This window comes from Quercus robur, chromosome 5 (assembly GCF_932294415.1).
Source record: "Quercus robur chromosome 5, dhQueRobu3.1, whole genome shotgun sequence".
Taxonomy (NCBI): Eukaryota; Viridiplantae; Streptophyta; class Magnoliopsida; order Fagales; family Fagaceae; genus Quercus; species Quercus robur.
In genome coordinates, this window is record NC_065538.1 from 66,637,522 (window position 1) to 66,660,105 (window position 22,584).

General features: G+C 34.6%; 2 protein-coding genes across 2 annotated transcripts; one reads left to right on the forward strand and one right to left on the reverse strand.

Moving 5' to 3' along the window:
- Window positions 1–3,197: 3,197 nt before the first annotated feature.
- Window positions 3,198–14,085, forward strand: LOC126726747 (uncharacterized). Its single transcript, XM_050432100.1, has 9 exons — window positions 3,198–3,530; window positions 3,936–3,991; window positions 4,107–4,221; window positions 5,108–6,423; window positions 7,129–8,636; window positions 9,086–9,216; window positions 9,346–10,193; window positions 12,460–12,572; window positions 13,234–14,085. Exons 2-9 carry the CDS (start codon window positions 3,938–3,940, stop codon window positions 13,541–13,543), a joined length of 4,395 nt encoding a protein of 1,464 aa, XP_050288057.1. The 5' UTR covers window positions 3,198–3,530; window positions 3,936–3,937; the 3' UTR covers window positions 13,544–14,085.
- Window positions 14,086–14,960: 875 nt separating this feature from the next.
- LOC126728576 (tetrahydroberberine oxidase-like) lies at window positions 14,961–16,643 on the reverse strand. Its single transcript, XM_050434374.1, has one exon. It carries the CDS (start codon window positions 16,641–16,643, stop codon window positions 15,057–15,059), a length of 1,587 nt encoding a protein of 528 aa, XP_050290331.1. The 3' UTR covers window positions 14,961–15,056.
- Between the last annotated feature and the right edge of the window lie 5,941 nt (window positions 16,644–22,584).

The window sequence follows — 22,584 nt, forward strand, 5'->3', positions numbered from 1 at the left end:
GAAACTACCTTTCTCTTGCTAAAATACCTTCATTTTCTGTTAATTTTTCCCCAACAACTCTTACCCGAAATAGCAAGGATACCTTAAAACTAAACGTACCATTTTTGGCCAAATCTTAAGATGGATTCTTTGAAGATTCATTGCTATTTGGGACACATTTTGGCTGATATTATTTGCTAAAATACCCCCTTAAACTCAGCTCTAAAGGGAACCCTTTATCAACACCTCAAGGGGGACACCAATGGAGGAGAACAACTCTCTCATAAGCTTCCCTATTCTTTCTCCCTCTAATGATCTTCTGAAGCTCTGAATGAAGTCCTAAGCTTTTGAGTTTTTAGTTTCCAAATTAGGAACTAAACTCTTCAGTCCTTAGCTTATAAATGCCTTTATAAGCTCTCATACATCCTCCAGCAGAAAATCCCAGCAGCTTTGCTAAACACACTACAATACTATTACTCTTATATTCTCATTATTTCACTCTCCATATTCTGAAAATACATATATCTTGCTGCCCATATCTCTAAAAAGCTCTTTCTTCACTTCTTTTACACAATCTCATATACATTTACTACACCATTACATATAACACACCACAACTCTTCTAAGCTCCACTCTCATATTCTCTCACTCTGAAAATTCTACTGTTTTGCTGCCCATAAACACATTTCTATACTCTTCTCTTACAAAATCTTTCCTTTTGGAAAACAATCTCTACAACTTCTCTAGCAATTATAATCTCATATTTTTATCATCATTAACCACCATATTTATCATACTTCCATATATCATACATACTACATCCCATAAAACATCTATGTCTTTACCATCTCCACACTTCTCAAGAGATGTCAAACACTCATACTAAAAGCCCTTCTCATGGAAGGCATGAACTTTCATTACTAAAACCCTTCTCCTAGAAGGCACCAAGACCTCATATCAAAGTCCTTCTCTTAGAAGGCACAACTACTTCTTACAAAAACTCTTCTCTTAGAAGGCACAACTATTTCTTACATAAAGTCATTCTCTTAGAAGGCACAAATACTCCATATAAAAGCCCTTCTCGTGGAAGGCAACACTATTAATAACTCTACAACAACTAAAAGAGCATTGTCAAAGGGGAAACTCATTTAAGTGCATGATAAGAGGAGCAAGCTTAACCAGCCCCTACACACAGTTGGGCATACTCTCTCTCCCTCCAGTTGCACCCATTTTTCCCCTTCAATCTTGAAGTTATCATGGCAAACTGCCTCTCTACCGCTGGCATTCTGCTGGAATCCCATCAGCTCACAGAAGTTGTATAGCTGGGCTACAAATCATCAGAGATAAGTGACCTTGCTTCCTTATCTTTAAATTTACATTATTGAGTATATGATTACTTCACATTTAAATACATATTACTTTATTCCAACTGCTATTACAACTATTAACCAAGACTTAAATTCATTTAAATACATGATAAACTAGCCTTTACCGCTAGCATTTTGCTGGAATCCTATCAGCTTACTGATGCTACACAGCTGGGCTATAAACTATACAAAGATAAGTGACATTGCTTCCATATATTTAAATTTACATCATTGAGTACATTATTACTTTACCTCTAAATAAATAATACTTTATTTCAACTGTTATTACAACTACTAATCAAAACTATCATATCAAACACATATTACATATTTACTCAACCATTATCGCAATTCTTAGACTTTGGTTTTAATGATTTTATAGGCTTAAAAAATACGCCGATAGCCGTTGGACCACGTGGTCTAATATTGAGTTCCGGACGCAACTCCCCAAAAAGAACCCGGGCTTAGTAAGATTATCCTTCCAACGGACCACACGTGGCTGGACATTTGAAAAAGGCCCCCGAACAAAGGTTTTGAGGATGCACCAATGATTGGGTCTGAGGGCTGGGATAGTGGGTATTTGTTAGGGGAGGGTTTATTTTGTGATTGGCTTTGAGACTTTGGTTTGGATTGTAATGGATACGTTATATTTGGAAGGATTCCATTGCTCTTGAGGGGGTTATGGTTAGGGTGTATTGTGGTTAAGGGCTGGAAGTTTTGACTTGGAGAGTTGGATAAAAATGGAGAGGATAAGGGTATGGACAAATCTTTATACAATGATTGTCTAGATTTGTGAGGGGTATAGATAAACATTGGGCAAGCTTGTATTTCTGTCTTGAGATTTCTCTATAAGCTGGAGTTGTGTTAACATACATTAAAGAAATATTAATTTATTGAAAATATTTGTTTTGCGATTTTTTTAGTTGACATGGATGTTTTGTTGTTTATATTTTTTTTCCAACTAAAGAATTGATGTGATTTATTTATGCTAGGCAAATAGTTTTTTATTATTATTATTTTTATCATAATTAAATCCTTTAGTGTGACACGTAAGTATTCCGTTAATCAAGTTAGCAAAGTGTTTGTTTAAAAGAAAAAAGAAGAAAGAAAAAAGGAAAAAAAAAAAAAAAGAATGAGAGAAAGGATTAACATGAATTTCAAAAAGGTTGTAAACACAACAATGAAACCACCTCCGGACTAAAAACCTCTCTATAAGTCAAAGCTAGCCAATGAGTCCAAATAAAAGTGTTGATGTGTTGGGTTGAGTTTTAATTTTTAATTTTTAAAGCAAGGGTTGAGTTGAGTCAAGTTGGAAACAATTTCAAATGCAAGGAACAAATCCAAACCTATGCCATCCTATTAATAGTTAAAAGAATATTGCAGTATATTCTTTTAAATTTGTTTATTTAATTTATATTACATTTGGGTATTTGTTTAAATTTTTACTTTGATTTATTATGGTATTTTGAGATTTGATTTTGATAAAATTGGAGCATTTAGGTGCATTTAATAAATTGGTCTAAATAATTAAATGAAAACCCAATTTTTTTTTATATATATTAAGCTTGACAAATACCCTCTAACGAGATGACCCAACCCAACATGATCTTTAGGATTTGGATTGGCTGATTTTTGGAGTTTTAATAGGATAGGGTGGACCAGAGATTTTTCAACCCGAAAAATGTTGGGTTGAAATTGAATTGAAAAGATACCCCAAATAGATTGGCTAGGATAGATGGATCATATGATCCAAATTTCAGCCATTTAGGCCTTATTTACACTTGGGCCAGAACTAATTTATTGGACACCAACCCAATTTCCCAAAATTGCCTCCAATTCCAAATGGTAAAAAAATAACCACAAACCCAAACCCCCAAATACCCAATCTCTGTCTGCGATTCCCCAACAATATATTCAAAACCCCTGAAATCAATCTGAGAGTGAGTTCCCAAAACCCTGTGGCCTGTGGCCCTGTACCTGTAGCTTCCTTACGCTGTCGCAGTCTTCCGCCATTGCCGCCGGTATGTGTTTTTTGATTCATAGGGTCACATAAGTTTTACGCTACAAACATCACAGGTCTCTCAATGGGCACGGACCGAAACTTCTTTTCATTTCGTTCTACACTGCAGCACTAGTACCATCAACTGCGAATCCCTATAATCTGTCTTGCTACTTCATCTACGGGTAATTGTTTCTTTGGCTTACATTTTGCATTTTTTTTTTTAGTGTTGAAACTGAGTCACACCCACCACATGTTTGATGAAAATTCACACAGAAAAAATAAAATGAGAATTTTTTTTTAAATTTTTTTTTTTTATTGTTGCACTGATTGCTGATGTGTGTTATGGTGTATGTGTTTGTACACAGCCACATTTAGACCATTTTCATGTATATGTTTAAGTGATAAGCTTTGGGGGCCTATTTCTGCTCTTCAAATTTTTAGGGTTTAGGGTTTTATTTTTCCTAATTATTCTGTAATGACTTTTGTTCTTGAAAAGAAAAAAAAAAGACGTAATTTTGTAATTGTTTTTTTGGGTTTCAGATTTTTCTGTTTACTAAAACTTGTTTCCAATACTTGTGAACTTGTAGAGATGGCGTCAGATTTGGCAGGACAGCTTCAGTCAGGGAATGCCTGCTGTAAAATGGTATGGACTTTCTTTGACTACATGGGTTTGTGTTTCTATTTTGAATTTCAAAGTGTTTTTATTTTCTAAAATTATTTTTTTATTATGGGTACTTAATGGTGGTGTTGTGTGGCAGTGGAAGGAGAAATATGCGAGCCTAGAATATAAGCGGAATGCGCTACGGCAAGCTGTGAACATCCTTCAACCTCAGATTGATAGATTTCAAGCTGAGAATGCCAATCTTAGGAAAGGTTAGTGGATGCAATCTTGATTCATACTCTATGTAGGGCTTAATATGAGTTAAATTTGTAAACAGTAAGGAAATTTGAAGTTTAGATTGGGGTCTATTGGGTAGCTTCTAGTTTTAACATAACTACTTCATTTAGCCATTCAAATGTTATTATTCTTTCTTATTGCCTTTTATTTATTTATTTTGAGAGTTTTATAGCTAAGGGATGTATAAATATGGTGTACAATATTAAGTTTTATATTATCTCCCTCAGTCATGTTAAAGACAATGCTGCACCTTTAATTTTGTGTAATTGGATGTGTGAAACCTCTGCTCGCATCACTAGGCATATTGATTTTGACCTTGTGTGCGATTATAATCTAAAGGATAGAATGGAAAGCATAGAAACATAGCTTTTTGGAGGGCTGTGCCACATTGCATTGTGTGTTGTCTTTGGAAAGAATGGAATTCCAGAGGTTTTTAGGGATGTGAACGGAATATACTTGAAATTAAAGCCTTCTTCCTTTGTACTTTGTTTGATTGGAGTGCTGCTTTTCTTAATCCGCCTTGTTGTTCTCTTTTGATTTTGTTTGATCATTGTATTTTGACTTGATTGTACTTCTCTCTTAGTACACTGCCAGTGTACTAGGGTTATTCTCTTTCTAGTACAATTTTTCGTTACTTATCCAAAAAAAAAAAAAAAAGAATCTAAAGGATAGAAATGAAGGCAAATGGAAGACAATGACAGGCCAAAGAGGTAGGAATGAATGAACTTTAATGAAAAGTACCCATGCTTTAGTGATACATTCTGCATTCTGTCTCTGTATGTGTGTGTGTGTTTCTTAGAATGTATTTTGATTTGTATGTATCACTCTTCTCCCCTTTTTGTTAACTTTGTACTTTTGTAGCATATGAGGAGGAGCAGGCACGAGCAGACAATGAGAAAGAGGGGAGACTTAAAGAATCTATGGCTAGAGTATCTTTGGAGAATGAAATCTTCACCTTGAAGTCTGAGATCTCTTCATTACAGCAGAAAACAAGCACAAATGCTCTAGATAGAAATGAGGAAGTAAAGATTCTTCAAGTTCGTGTTTCTGAAGGGGAAAAAGAAATTAATCGGCTTAAGGAGCTTCTTGGGAAAGAGAAAAGAAGGGCGGATGCTGAAAGGAAGAATGCTGAAGGGGAGAAAAAGAAAGCTGCTGAGGAATTGAAATCTATAAAAGCTGAAAAGAGTAAGGCTGATGAACAAAGGAGCTTTGCCAAAATTGAAGGAGCAAAGGCTGAGCAATATAGGCTTCAGCTGGAGATGTTGAAGAAAGAAGCTGATGAAGCAAAATCAAAGTTAGCTTCTGAGACATTAAAGTTTGAACAAGCAAACAAAAAACTTGAAGCAGAGAAACAGAAGGCTATCAAAGAGAGAAAGCGTGTGGAGTCAGAGATGGCTAAAGTGGAGGAGCAAAGGAAGCTTGCGGAAGCTAATGGGAAGAAGGCCTTACAAGAAAAATGTCGTGCTGAAAACTTGTCCCGCCAGCTGGAAGAGAATAGGCAAAGTGTAGAAGAGTTACAGAAGGAGATACTTGAATTTGTCTCCTCTGGAAATTTGGCTCCTTCTGGTGGACAAGTTGATAATAAGTCGAATCCTGAATATGAAAAAATGAAGGATAGACTTCAGTCCAAGATATCAAATGTAAAAGTGGAGGAACCAAAATTGGTTCTGGAGCTCTTTAAAGAGTCAAAGAAAAGGTTTGAGATTGAAAAACAGAAGGCAATTGACGAGAAAAAATGTGCAGATTTAGATATAGCGAAAGTAGAAGAGCAAGCAAAGCTTGTAGAAGTAAACTGGAAGAAGGCCATGGAAGAAAAATGTCGTGCTGATCAGTTGACTCAGCAGTTACAAGAAGACAAAAGAACAATTGAAGAATTGCAGAAGAAGATACATGAACTTCTGTCCTCTAGAAAGTTAGTTGAGGGATCTGTTGTACCACCTCACAGAGTTATCAATTCTGAGTATTCAAACGTGAAGCATCTGAAAAAACAACTCAGGTTTGAGAAAGTGCAAGCAAAGCATGCCAAACAGGTGGCTAAGTTTGAAAAAAGTCGTAACCATATCATGCAACAAGAATTTGGTCGCTTGAAGATGGAGTTTGATAAATTTGCAAATCACCTGTATATATCGAATAATTCATTCTCACCCAGCACTGAAGGTACAGATGACCTGGAAAAGGTTGGTTCCTTCTCTCATTATCTAGAACTCTTTCGTTTTCATCTGAATTGTGTAGTAAATGCTGCTTGTCATGGAACTTATCATTGAAGCATAGAATACAGGTTTTGGCATCTCAGACTTTCGTCTGCTAGTGGTTGATTTTTTCTCTGATGCAGGGTTGATGACAGTTGAACCCAAGTATTCATCTGATGGCTTTTTTATATTAATAACCTGGTGGGTAGAGCATAAGTTTTTTGTTTTTTATAGTTAAATATTTCATTGATCAAATTAAAAATGGTAGAGCACAAGTTTGCTTTTAAAACTACTTTTAATGCATGAACAACTTTAGAATTGGTTACAGAGAAAAGCAGCATGCTTTACACTTTGTGTAGAAGTTTGTTTGCTACAGTTAAATCAGTCTGTTGAAGTAGCCTGCTTCTTGCATTTTCTTTTTAACAAGAAAATAAACAAAACAACTAACCTTCCTCTCACGACCTATTTGTTGAGTATTTCCTCAGAGTCATGAAGTAAGCATCTTATTTTTACATTGATTCTGCTAAATTAGTTAATAGTTGCAATTCTGTAAAGAGTTGCTTTGTAACTCACAGTTATCAAATTGCGTGAGCTGTTTGCTGCATGGTTTGAGAACTTGTTTTCAACTGTCCTCAACACCTGGATAAGTATCTGCTCGCGGTCTACTTACTGAATGGTTTAATGACTTTGCAGGCTTGGCACATTGCTTGTATGCAAAGGTTAAACATGAAGAAGCAGCTCTGTTGTTTGGCGCAATCTCAGGCACACTTTCAAAGTGAGAATGAACTTCTGAAGCCTAGCTGCATTGATATGGATTCCTCTGATCCTGTCAGGAAAACCATACAGTGTTCTGCACCATTGCTGCCTTTATCTGGAGGAAATTTTGCAGAATCCATTTCAGGTATTAATTCTAAATTGGAGTCTCTGCTTGGATGCTCTAACCGAAAATTGTTACAGACTTCTGCAATAAATTCCAGTACGGCATCTTTTTCTGATGGACAGTTGATGGGCTCACAGGGAAGGGGTGCTTTTTCTGTTACAACATCTGCAAAATTGGTTGAAGAGAACTTGAATGCGCAACCAACAATATCCAACTTGTCTGGTGAAGTTACTAAAATAAGGTGCAATGAAAAATCTGCTGAGGTGGCTGAAAATAATGTCATAATTCCTGATAGAGATGATGTTGGAAGAGTTTGTGAGCATATTAGGAAGAGAAAGAGAGTACCTGATTCAGTTGAATCCATTGAATATTTGTATTCCAAAGGTAAGAAGTTGCATATGCAGATTGAAGAGAAGCTATCTGTTTTGCATGGTATGTTAGGCAGACAAGTAGGAAACCCCTTGGGAGAAGATAGATGTTCGACTCCTAATCTGCAATGCATTCCATATACTATGCTTGATGGGTTCCACAAGGGGAGGAAGTCTCATGATGAGGTACTTGAGAAGCAATTTTGTGAAAGTGATGAGAGAAAGAAGACAGAAAAAGTTGTAACTGAAGTCCTCGAGGACGCAATAGATCTTGAAACTACGGTAAATTTTGAGGATGTAGCTGATGGTGACTATATGAAACTGCTGGTCTTGGATAATGCTGCTGATGAGGAATGTTACAAGATGGCAATGGAAGTGCCCCTGTCACCAACTCTTCCTAATATTGACTTCCATGGTGCTGAAAATTTTGATGTGGATAATTCTGAAGCTTTAGTAGTGGAATGGGCCTATGAAGGATTGTCAACTGATAAAGAAAACCTGTTACCTGCACACAGCTTTGACGTCATTGATGTTGAGATTAATTCCAATAAGCTAAAACATAATGTTCTAGAAAATTCCCGTACTCTGTTACTGCATAAAAGTGTAGGCCCTCTTGATTACTCCTGTGAGAATGGTTCCCGTAGTGTTATACAGGCAGGGAAAGTTGGTCTTGACCAGACCCAAGACTCTGGAGAGGTGTTGGCCATGTCAAATTTAACTATATCAAGAGATGAGGAACTGAAGTTTCCAGTTGCAAGCGAACTTGGACCGTCACATGCCAATATTCCTAAATACTGTGTTTTGTTTCCCAATATGAGGGACTGTAACACTGTTTCTAGGATTTTTAGTGCTGCCAAAAATTGTGTAGCTCGGTGTTGTTTGCTTTCTCAAACAGAGTGGATGGTGCCAAAGATTCTGCTTGCTATTAAGATGGAAGAAAATCTTTTACTTGCGTAAGTGATTCATTGCCATCTGAGATGATATAGGTGTTCTTGATTTTAATGCTTTCATGAGAGTTCTTTAGCTTCAGTTAATTATTAACACTGTTTTTCACCAATGAGCTCTAGCTCAAATGGCATCTCCTCCTCTCGTAAGACCAAATGGGAGGGTGAGGTTGTGGGTTTGGGACCCACTAGGTGCTTGTGTAATTACTGATAAAATACTCTTTGTAAATAAAGATAGATTTTAAGATGTAACCTAAAAAAAAGATACATGGAGGCTTTGAGATCAATAAGACCCACTAGGTGCTTGTGTAATTACTGATAAAATACTCTTTGTAAATAAAGATAGATTTTAAGATGTAACCTAAAAAAAAAGATACATGGAGGCTTTGAGATCAATAAGATGATGAATATTGCCATATTTGATTTAATTTAATTTTCTTTTCATTGACTTCTTTTAGGGAAAAGGTCTGTGTGTTCTTTACACTGTTGCTCCTTAATTTGTCAACGGCTGCTCCAAGGAAATTTGGGAGCTTTTTGAATAGGGATTCCATCCTCTGCATGGATTCTTTCGCTGGGCATATACTTAAAGGTCTGTTCATTTCTTGCATGTTTTTTATAATAGCTTATTGTGTTTCAGTAGTTCTTACAATTTAGTGGTTTGGTTGTTCTAAGATTCTTTTAATTGAACTTTTTTATAAAATTTTTTCTCTTTTGCCAGTGATGTCTGATGTGGAGACAAGAAGCATATTTGCAGATTTTGGTTTTGTGGATGAACTGCTTAGTCTCATTGAGGATTTCCTCATATATGGAAGAGTTATTGTGTATGATAACGTATCTTCTGAGACTTCTGTTGAATGTGATTCAAGAATTGACATCCTCCTGGATGGTGTAAACATTATATTGTTGGATGTAGTTGCTTCAGCTGACCTGTTGGTGGCTGGGAGCATTATATTGGCATCAATATGTGCATCAATTGATCACATTGCTTTTATTTGTGAGACATCATACAACATCTTTCGGAGGTGTGCCTGTGATTCGTCATTGGTGCTGACTATCCTTCATGTGTTTGCTTATCTGGGTGGACAGAAGTTTTTCAGCCTGGGCGATTACAAGTTGATGATGATGGTCTTGAAATCTATAGTAATGTTACTTGAGGGAGTACATTTATCAGTTGATGCTGCTGCTTGTCCTTTGTCTGTCAGCAAGGTTCAACTTCAGTTCCATCCATGTGTCAAATGCCCATTTTTGGAGGGTGCCATTTCTATAGATACTTCAGCATTGTTGCTCTTAGAATTGCTCCAGAATATTGCCGTGCTTGGAACCACAAATCATGATGTGATTAAATCATTTAATGCATTGAATTCCCGAGTTTTGTGTGACAACTTTAACTCTGAACAATATCCAAGCCATGAAGAGGTTCATTGTGTTGCTGATTTGAATTGTGATGCCTCCTGTAGTTTGAAGAAGTGTGAGATGCCCGCTTCTCAATCAGACTCTGTTGATAATATGACTCTCTGTCACCTTAGTGATGTTTTATCGTTGGTGGAGCTGGTTGCATGCAACATGGTATGTGATTCACTTTCTTGGGTTCATTGTTCCACTGTCTTACCAATTTTTAGTTTTGTGTGCTTTTGTTGCATAGCTTGCCATCCTGAAATGCGGGTTGACTTGGAATTTCTTCTGTGAGGTTGTTATGTTTGATTAGATTGTAGAATTTCATATATATATTTATTTAGATATTATACTTTAGATAAAAAAAAAATTTCTGTTTTTATTTTTAAGAAAAAATGATTTCATGTCTTTATGTTTTGCCATATAAGGAGGTGATGTCCTAGTAGACTTGGCTCCTTGCTACGTGATTTGGTTTTAAATGAGCTTGAAAATCATGTGGAAGGCAGAATGTGAACTTTGCTGGTGTTAGGTAATTAGACTTGGAAGTCATCAGGGTTATTTATAATGCTTTCTTTATACAACAAAATATGTAAAGAATGCACTTGAAAAGTATAAACAGTGGCTATAGTTTATGAAAAAGTAGGTGGTTAGTTGAGTTTGGCTACTCATGGTGGAGAATGATGGGGTACATTGTATGGATCTCATGCTACATTTTTTAGCCTTTTTTTTATTTATTTATTTTATTTATTTTTTATTTTTATAAATTTTTAAAATTTTAATTTTTGAATCTGTCATGTGTAATCTTGGCTGCTGACGTAGTCTCTTTAGTTTGATGTATTGGCTTTCCCATGTTGTCAAGTTATATGGGAATCCGGAATCCTAATTTTTATGAATGTCTTAATGTGTATCTTGGCTGCTGGCCTAGGTAACTTAGTCTTTTTAGTTTGACACATTGGCTTTCCCATGTTTTCAACTAATAAATATCAATTCTTCTAGGACTGTACACTTTGCCTCACACACATGCCAAGTTTCATTTCAATTGGATGTTGTTTACTATCTAATTTTAAACTCATGTTTTGTGTATAATTTAAAAAAAAAAGACTTGAAATTTAAATATTTTATAGGTGAGAAATTTATGATTGCCTTCATATTTTGCAAGTATGAAGGGTATAAAGAAACAATGTAATCCAAATTGTGGATTTGTTAATAAACACAACCAAAGAAAGTTATTAAGTGGTATTTATCACACACAAAAAAAGTTATTAAGTGGCGTAAAATTGACAAAAATTACGCTAGATGTAACTTGAACCTAACTCTACATTGTTGTCAATTTATGTTGAATTTATTTCTCTTTTTTACTTTTATGGGGCTTGTATGCACATTTGCATGTCACATCTGTGATCTGGCTTTATCAGAATGAAGTCCCCCACCCCAACCCTGTATTTCAATTAAGTTGAAAAAACTCAGACTATAGTATTGTTTTTGAAGTAATAATGTTTTGAAGGGAGTTTCATAAACCTTAAGGAAATTGTTAGTAATGCAAGTAATGTATCTATATAATCAAGTCATGATTCAGAAGAAGCTTATTCTATGTTTGGAATCAATAATATGTTAACTCTAGCTACATGGAAACATGTAAATGTTATAACAGCTTTTAACTCTTTCATATTTATTTATTTTTGGTTTCTGTTTCTTGCAATGACAGAAATGGTTAGGGTTGCTTGATGCTGGTCCTTGTCATTCTAACTTGTTACTTAGTATAACCTTACAAATTAACAAACTGGTTAAAAAAATGTTGTGTTTAAATTTAACAAGTCGAATACGTGGGGCACTACAAAGGATGCTATTACTGTTAGGCTATCACTTGAACCCTAAAGAGTCATATAAGTTTAGGATTCAATTTTATCTTATTCTATTTTCCTCTAATCTTTTAGAATTTGGTTGAAAATTTTTGTTGTTAAATACAAGTTTTGATATGGTCAATGTGTAAAAAAACTCAACATATATAAAAATTCTATAAATGAAGTAGCATTAGGGGTATTTCCCAAGAATTTCCTCTTGTATAGGCTCGCATCATCAATTGTATAAGAATGTAAGTAGGCCTTTCAATGTTGTTGAAAGTTCTTGAGAGCCCTACCAGTACCAGAAACATAATAGTTTTTGAGATACTGTGGTTTTTTCTTGGGCAGAGCTGTTCTTTTGACTGCAACCTGAATGATGCATAGGTCATTCTGTCAATTGCAGGCTACCAGATCTTGGCTACATGTTTCAAATATTTTTTCTTAAGATTAATTTCAAGATTAATACAGATGTTTTTGGATTTTTGAAATTTGTTTTGTTCTTGTAAATGCCTTTTCTGTTGCTGGAGAACTTTAATTTGTTCAAATGGTTCTGGGAGGCAAAAGCCTGACATTCTGCCTGTATGACTCTTTTATTGCAGAGCTGGGACTGGACAAGCATCAAAGTGGTCCCTCAGCTGTTGAAAATTTTGGAATCGTGTGTGTTGGAGAACTTTGCTGCTGCTGTTGTTGTTCTCCTTGGTCAACTTGGGAGGTAAGTTAATGTCTAAATTGCTTTTCTGGTGGGTGGTATTCGAATCCTAGAAATTACGCTACTATATGAAACAAAGTTCAAACATTAAGCTATATTGAAGTTTTATGTTAACATTTATTTATTTCAATTTTTCAAACTTGTTATTCTGCTTTTAGCTCTGAGTTTCCTCTCTTTTTTAGTATATTTTTCATTATTTATTTATTTATTTTTACTTATTAAAAAAAATGGAACAAAGTCAACCTTCTAATTTTGGGGGTTTAGTTTCATGAAATTTTTTTAAATTAGGAATTTAGTAAACTATATTGATGGTAAAAAATTACTTATTAAAAAGGAGTAAATTTAGTTTGTGACATAGGAAGAACCAAAAAATTGCAAGGCTTCACCCATCCTAGTCTTAAATATTTGGAAGGATGTGCTAAGACAGTATTGGGGGGATCGAGCTTTGTTAAATGGATATTCTTTAAATGTTCTTTTATTGTAAATTGTCATGTTCATGTACAAGTGCAATTGCATGCACACATAAAAATCTTCATTTACCAACCAAGACATTTGACTTCATATTGGGCTGTCATAAACTTCAAATTGTCATGTTCATGTACAAGACATTTGAAATTCATTGATCAATGTGCTTTGATCTAACGAGTTCTTTTTTAATTTTCAGGCTTGGAGTTGATGCTGGGGGATATGAAGATAAAGGAGTTGAAAACTTGAGATGTAATTTGTCTGCTTTTCTGAGTCGGGATGCTACCATGAAAGCAGGTCTTCCTGTTCAAATTGCCACTGTTACTGCTTTGCTTGGGCTTCTTCCCCTTGATTTTGAAACTCTTGTTCAGCGTAATGTGAAGCTTCAGGAAACTGCAACTCAGTCTGTTCTAGTTGATTATATCTGGAATTGGTTTTCTTTGCTGAGCAAGGAGCAACAGGAATTGTCAGTTAGCCTTTTACAAACAGCTGGTGCAAAAAAGAAATAACTGTAATACTCTTCAGAGTTGCAAAACTGTGTATATTACTACTGCAAGGGTACTGTGACCTGAGTTTGATGCAAGTTCTTTTATTCAATTAGGATTGAAGTAAGAAATTTTGATTGAATTACTATCAAGAACTGGTAGATCTCCAGAAGATGATGATTCCGGGATGGTTATGGGAAGGCATTTTTGTTTACTAGTTCACTCCTTCCTAGAGAAAATGTTCTTTTTTTTTTTTTTTAGTACTGTGCAGTTGCATCATTTCTCTGCTCTTAGGATCCCATGCTTGACTTCACTGTGTGCAACAAGTCTAGCTTAATGAGAGCATGTGTACAAGTTCATGGCAAGTTCAAAACATGTAATTCAAGCATGTGTGGGAATTGAGTACTAGTTAGTAGTTGAATGAGCTGGATGAGTTAGTTAGATGAGCCTGCAGTTAGCAAATCTTGGCCATTCCCTTGTAAGAGCTTGATGAGCTCAGGTATAAATACTGAAAAGAATTGTACTTGTAATTGCCATTCATGAAATGGGAATATGATTTTCCTTAAGACTCTTTATTATTTTTTATTTTTTTGGGTCTGGAGGCCTCAGCTGCCAAAAATTCCTCCAAAAATTAGCCATATAATTCTTTCATGGTTCCTCTGATTAATTAATTGAAATACCAGAATTTTAGTCTGAGATCTTTAATTTCAAGCTCCTTTTTATTTTTATTTTTTTTAATGTGGCTGCGATCTTGATGATTTAAGGGTTTCAATTTCATGACACTGTTATAATGCTCAATGAGTTACAATGAAGGTTCCATTTTTCTGGGCAAATTTGTGGTTCGCTTGTATTGTTTAGGTGGGATTTCCTGTTAACTGTTATGTTTGTGGTCAAGCGGCATTCATTACCAAGTTGCACTTTGTCATTAGTTAATTGTTATTGTTGCCTTTTCTTATTCCTTATTTATTTATTCTTTTCTTGCTGAAGAGGATGATTGTAATCAAAACGAGCAAATTTGTTCAAGTTATTTAGGGCTTGTTTGGTTATGTTGTTTAAACAACAGTTTTCGTTGTTTAAACAGTACAACACATATTTCCACAACACTTAAACAACGTTACTAAAACAATATTACCAAACAGACCCTTATAAATTTTGTTAGGTTCTATTAGCTATTTATTTTGTGTCAATTATAGACATGGAAGTCTTTCATTAACGAAGTCCTAGACAATAACAATTTTTTTCCTATTTATATAAAATAATATTATAATTATGTAATTTAAATATATTTATTAAATTATATATATATATCTATATATATATTTATATCAATATGTATATTAAATTAGGTATATATATCAATATGTATGGTTGTTGAATGCAAAAAATAAAATCCAGTTTCCATTTCTTACAGGCAAGTAACAAGATCCACGAGTTTGCTCATATACAATCCACTTTTGTTTCATATCTCGTTGCAAACATTATTACCTTATATGAACTCAAAACTTTGATAAACTCTAGTCCTAAAATTCAGCTAGGATCAGAAGCGAGCCACGATGCTCTGCTCATTCTTGAAGTAGTTTTCTGGGTCGACCTTGCCTTTTACAACTGCCAATCTTTTGAAGTTATTTTTGAAGTACTTTTCACCCCAAACCTTGGCTTCTGCAAAGGTTCCAATGGTATTTATGCCTATATCCAAATCCCTGTAGTTGAGATACGCAGCTCTTGGGAATTTGGAAACAAAAGGAGTCATAAAGTAGTACAGCTTGTTAATCCAGCCCAAATGCTGGGCCTCTGCCACATTACCCTTTTCTTGCCATTTGCTATAGTACTGTATGCTGTACAAAATTCCTTTTCTATGAGGGAATGGAGTTTCAGATGGCGAAATCTTACTCATCCTTCCACCATAAGGTGTCCAAATCATGATGCCCGCTTCACCTACTTCCATTACATTCCATATAGCTTCTAAATCAATTTCAGAGATGGGTTTTGTCACATAATCTGATTTAGCTTTGAAGAAGCCTTTGGTTACATTACGGTTCCCGTCCAGCAAAACCTCTATAGGCTCATCTGATTTACCGTCATTCATGTATAGAACAGATTCTATCCAACTCATTTCCCTGCAGTTTTCATACTCTAGACCGAGCTCTGGAAAAATTTCATCCATTAATGGCATTAGTTGATCAACGGTTCCAAGAAACAAGGAATTAAAATTGGCTCGGATTGTCCTTATCCCATCATCATTTTTGCCAACAGTTAAGATTATTCTTATATATAGCTCTTCTGGAAGCTTATTTGCAATATTTTGCCATTTATAAATCAATTTGGTTGCACCCTCGTCTAGAGTCCTTACCACGTTGAAGGCAGTCACTCTAGTAGGAACAGGTACCAACTTGACCTTCCATTCAAGAATGACTCCAAAACTTGCACCTCCACCTCCTCTAATAGCCCAAAAAAGATCCTCATCCATAGTTGCTCTATTAACAATCTGGCCATCAGCCTTGACCAAAATGGCATCCACAACATTATCAGCAGCAAGACCATACTTTCTCATCAATGAACCTTGTCCACCACCACTAATATGGCCACCAACACCTATTGTTGGGCACGTACCAGCCGGGAAACCAAGCGTCGAGGTTTCTTTGGCAATTTGATAATAGAGCTCACCAAGTGTAGCACCAGCTTGAACCCATGCGGTTGCTTTTCTTAAACTGACTTTAACTTTCCGAAGCTTGACAAGATCAATGAGCACAAATGGGGTCTTTGATTTGTAAGAGAGACCCTCATAGTCATGACCCCCACTCCGAATTCTAACTTGCAAGCTATGGTTTTTGCTGCAAATAATTGCAGCTTGGACATGAGCAGGGCGTTGAGGTACAATGATGTATTGAGGTTTTTGTGTCATGGAGGAATTGAACCTAAGGTTTTGTATAGTGTTTTGGAAGATAGAGTCATATGAATGAATAAAAGGGGCATAAACCACTGAGCTTATAGAGGTGGAAGCTGGAGAATGGTTGGCAAAGCAATTGAAAAATGCAAGTCCATTTGAATTGAGTAGGCTTACAAGATTTGCTGATGACACTGAGAACAAGAGGGAAAACAGTGCAAATAAAACATGGAGTTCCATTTTTCCTTACTGTCTCATTGCTTTTTTGATCGGGGGATCGATTGTTAATTTATAACATGATTTGTTTCAAACATCTTATAGGTTTTGTTAAATGACCCTTTAAAATAATTGACTACTGTTTTCATAGCTTATGTAACTGGAGTGCAAGCAATTGAAACTGAAAACTCACATTAACATCATTAATTAATGATATTAATTAATTAAGAACATTACTAGGATTGGCTTGAAACAATTATAACGTTACTAGAGAAGTTTATATTAATTACTACAGAAATTATATTATCGTATTTATATATTTGTGTACTCAATTTTTTGGTTGTTTGGACTCAATTTTTTCACGTAAATCTTGGTATATTGTGTGTTATATTTATTTATTTTATTATTATTATTTTTTTTTGAGAAATTATTTATTTTATTATTGGTTTGAGATTTTGATTTGGTAATTTTAATTGGATTATTATTTTGGATTATTTGAGTGGTATATTGGTTTTCCTAAGTTTATATAAGACTATTTTGTAACCAACAATTATGATGGTCTTGGCTTAGAATCATAAATATGATCCAAGAAAATATATATTGTGTTCAACAAAAATTTTGCGTTTCTTTTAATGCATGATCCAAAACAGAAAAGATAATTAAAATTTCTATCCAAGTCAATTATTCCATAAAAAAAAAGTAGTACATGGGAATTGACATGGGAAATGCAAATTGTGTGCTCTATTTTCTTTGTGAGAAAGATGGGGTAAGGATTATTAACCTATGAACAAACAATTAATTTTTTAAAATTTGATATATTCATGGGAGGGAATGAAAGTCTTAGAAAGTGGTTGGGTAGTTTTAATTAAATGTTTTATTAACGTATGCACTTATGGTATATAATAGTAAACAATTTTAAGAAATTTTTTATAAGAAAATGAAAAAATGATTAACTTTTTTTTACAACTTTTTTCAATTTTTTATAAATTTTTTTATAAAAAGTATGATTAATATATACTTTAAAGCATACATTATTGTATATTTTTTACAAGTAACTATGTAGTGGGCAAATTAAACAACACTGTGATTTAGTAGTATCGTCTAATTTTTTCTATAAAGATAACTTGGATGTGAATCTCACCACCCACGCTCATTGTTAAAATAAAAAATTAAAAAAAAAAGGCAAAGAGATGCAAAAAACTATGTAAATGCAGCGAAAGGAGTTCCAGTTGAAGTTAGGAATTATTTGGGGAGTAGTTGCAAATTTATTAATTTTTGTTAAACCAGTTGTTTCGTTGGGATTTTCTATATGTACTGGGCCAAGCTCATTTCTTCCTCACAATCTAAGCCAAATGGGCCATTAATAGTAATATCCATGGGCCTCCATCTTCTCATAACTGGTCTGGTTTTTGTTATTGGTGTAAGAAGATAGAAAGGGCCCATCTGATTCTTTTTGTTTATTCGTGGAAAAAAAAGAAAAAAAAAAGCCTTCAAGACAAGGTAAGAAATAAAGTGCTACCATGAAAGGCTAGGCACTAAAATCTGAGGGAAACATGAGATGAGACCAAAGATCTTTTTTGCTTCATAAATGAAGAGATAAAAGGCTTAAGGAAGTAGGATTCAGGAATTGTTAAGTGGTGGAGACACCTGTGCAAGGTTGTAGTCTACGGCGGAGGACCTAGATTGTTCCGTTCAAGGTAGGAATGGAGAAAATCAAAAGTTGGGCGGGAGCAGCACCATCGAGGACATGGAGAAGACAAGAATGAAAAGACAAGAGAGGGGGTCAGATGCACTAGTAGCAAGTTATCAAAGTAGATGGGACAGCTCAAGAAAGGTGGAGCACGTGAGGCATGAATTACTGAACAATATAGGAGCACGTGAGGGATAGATGCAAGATAGAGAAGGGTTAGCCAGGGAGTTATTTAAAAGTAACGGGGAAGCTGTAAGAGAAATGGGCCTGACCAAAAAGCCCAATAGTGAAGATCATGTAGTTACAAGCTCATTAAAGACAAAAACAACAGATGAATGTAGAGGAAATGGAGAAGTAGTGCTCGGCCCAAACAAAGAAAAATTAGAGCCAGGAAAGGGTAAGTTAAAAAAGATTGAGAATGAGAGGCCAGTATAGAATAGAGAGGCCAGTATAGTCAAAGATGGTGTGATTTTTCAAGCCAAAGCTAACGAGAAAGGAAAACAGATTATGGGTAAAGGCAGCCTGAAAAAAGTTGCTCATGCGAAAGGAAAAACAAGCGATGAACAAACTCTCGCCCAGATGAAGGAGATAGGAACAAAGCGCTTGAGAGGGAAAGAAGTTTCAGAGGAAGAGAATACTCGGGCCCAAAAGCCTCTTTGTGAAACAGTCCTCTCGGGTTTAGCTGACTCTGTTATAGAGTCAATTTAATAGGCTGCACATTTCTGTGTTTATTTGGGATCCTTGGGCTTTTTCTGTTCTTATAGTTTTGTGCACTTGAAAAGGGAGTTCAACAGGGTAGTACATAAGCTTTCTTAGCTGGCTGGTGCGTGTAGGGTAAATCTTTTTTTGGTTTGGGAGGGACAATCTTGGTTTGCTGTTCCTGCGCTGGCAGGTTTGTAGCTAGGTGTCTCTTTCCTTTGTTTTTGTCTTTCCTGTTGTACTTCAATTTCTTGTGGCAATGAATCTTTGTTCCCCATAAAAATAAAATTAAAAAAAAAAGGAAAAAAAAAGGTAGATATGAGACCAAAGGTTTTTTGCTTTTGTTTGAGGGAACGAAAGATGTAGAGCTTTATTGCAAGGTCAATTTCAAATTCATTGCAATTGGTAGTTCGGTACTGGGTTAGAGCAGAGAATGCATGTGAAGATACAGCATATATTGATAAATGCATACCCACCACCGCATTTATATATGCTGGACCAACATAATGGCTCGCCAACTGGTCCCAATTAAAGAAGAATCAAATGACTAAAGTGCATAAAACGTACAAAATTCAAACAAAAAGGAGTTGTTGAAACTTCTCCTTCACAAGTACTTGGTATAATTACTTTGATATCGGTCGGCTGGTAAAGCTGGCCTCGTGATTTTCATCCACAGCAGCTAGCTAGTAACATTTATTCATGTGTATCTTTAGGACAGTAATAGCACAAATATCATCATGACTCAGTCATCCAATAGTGTAATAATATATATGGGTTTGGCTGTTATTCACAAATCATGTCACCGAACGCTTAATTTGTCTAATATAATTATATAATTAAATTTAGGTATAGTTTGTAGATGTTGTATGTCTATATGTTAGATTTTCCAATTGAATTCTATTAGATGGCTATATTGAATGATGTAACAAGGCTTTTGGGTTTTTTATTTTTTTTATAGAATAATTAAATTCAACAATACGGTTTATTGGATAATTTACCATATAGTTGAATTAAATTGAAGAAATTAAGGGACAAAACTTAAGGATTTGCTCCTAACTTTTATCCTAAGTATTTACAATAGATGGTTGTTGAAAAGATTAGCGCCCCCGCCCCTCTCAAACCAAAAAAGAAGATGATTGTTGTTGATGTCCCATTTTGTCTACCTTTTACTGTAGCACAGATATTCTGAATGACCCATTTTATTCTTGGCGGTGCACGGGTTGGTAAAAATCAATTTGAACAAGCTCAGTCTTGCTGATTGGATGTAATATAAAATAAAAATAACTAACTTTGATAGGTTTGATTGAAGTTTGATGAAGGGTTGACTGAAAATCAAACTATACAATCAGGGTAAATGCAAATCCATCAATAAAAAGGTAGATTCCTTATGATTTGATGGTTCACACATCACCACCGGGCCTTCTAGCCCAGGTGGTACCCAATCTCCCAATGACCTACCAACTCAGGGGTTCTACCCCCTGCATAAACACTTACCCAACAAAAAAAAAGAAAAAAAGAAAGATGATTCACACATCAAAATTGTCTTTAAATTGGAGAAGATATTTTGACATAAAAATTTTTGTGCCGACAAAGTTGTGCCTGTATTGTGTCAACTTAATATAAATGGTTGATTAAGTGTTTAGTACCGGTTGTGTGTCAACCTGCTTAATGAGCCGTGTTTACATAATTATTAAATAGATCGTGTTATTATTATTATTTTTTTTTGGAGAGAAAAAAAATTGTCACCTCTAACTAATTGATTAATTATTATATAATTTCACAATTCTATTATAATTATACAAACAGTCTTATAATTTCACATCAAAGGATTTTTTGTGTTTAGATAAATTTTAATCACAAGTTATGTGAATTTCTTATTACTTTTAGAGCATTTCCAACAGTCTCTTCAAATTTTTGTACCGTTTGGAGAGTGAACAGTTTCTTTTACTTTTTGCCTACCTACTGTTGGGAATATTACACAAAGTAATAACGGAAGAACAAGATTAACAGAAAAGACCAAAAAAAAAAAAAAAAAAAAAACTTGGAGGCACTATATCGTTTTCCTTAACTAATATTTGTCCTCCACACTTTTGTTGCTAAAGGGTTATCGCAAATTTGTCTCCAGGATACAACCAAATTGTTAGGTTCTACAGATAGCAATTTTGGAGAATGACCATAGAATTTCTTGTGTTTCTCTTCAACTTTTGATTTTGTGAAGTTAGTTTTTCAAGAGAGCATAAGCCCCTATTTATACCCATATGATTATATTTCATGAAAAGGCACGTATGGAGAATTAGTTACTTTTTCATAAAACGGTTAACAAAGATTGAAACCTCATTATGTTTCATAAAAAGGTACGTGTGGAGAGTTAGTTACTTTTTTATAAAGCGGTTAACAAAGATTGAAACCTTTTCAATCTTTCTCAATAGTCACCAGAAAATTCTAAAAAATTCCAGAAATTCAGATTTCAAATTTTCACTTAGAAAATTCCAAAACTTGAATTTTCACTTTATGAAACCATATTCTCCAAACTCAACCATCATTATTACAACCTATCATTGTATATACCTATATATACAACACCTACTTTTTCAAGTATACTTTCCAACAGATTCTTTATCATTTTCTCTATCCCATTTAAATATTATTTTTTCATTCATTTTTTAATATTTCTTTTTCAATCTTCTTTCATTCATCTAATTTTAATGAGAAGTGTTACGTTTATTTTTTTAAGTACACTTTCCAACAGATTCTTTATCCTTTTCTCTACCCCATTTAAATATTATTTCTTCATTAATTTTTTAACATTTCTTTTTCAATCTTCTTTCATTCATCTAATTTTAATGAGAAGTGCTACGTTCTTAACATTTTATAATATTTTTACAATAAATCATATGTGGTAAGTTATTATTGATTTTAATTTGAACACATCACTTAAATATTTTTTTTCATCAGTATTAGTTAGTAACAACTCACCACTTAAGATTTATTATGAAAGTATTGTGAAAATATTGTAGTAGCATTTTTCAATTTTAATTCCTTATTCTTTATTTTATTTTCCCTTATCATTTTTTTTTTCATCCACACGTTTTTTTTCCCTCTTTTTTTCTCCTCCACACATGTATTCTTTCCGTTATCTCTATCTTCACTTTTCTTCGTTCTTTTCTTCTCTAGCACTTCGTCTACTCCAGAGCATTCAAGGAGCTCTCTCTCTTTCTTTCTCTCTCTCACACAGAGATCGCCCGTGGATGACAAAGGCTAGAGGACAATCTTTTAAATTGGTGTTTACGCATGTTTGTCCTCCGCTTGTCCTCCTCCCACCACCGCATGTCCTTCTCCCTACTGAGGCTCATATGGGTCAGCTTTGCTTTTTTTTTTTTTTTTTTTTTTTCCTAATTTGATTAGTTTTAAAATTGTGATTTGAGTTTGTATTTTGATTAAGAGCTCCGTTGATTTTTTGCTTCACTGTTGTTTTTTGATGAGAAGCAAAGAGAGAGTTTTTTCTAAAGAGAAGCAAGAGAGAGAGAGAGAGAGAGAGAAATGGAGGAAAGAGAAAAAATTATTTTTTATCCAACA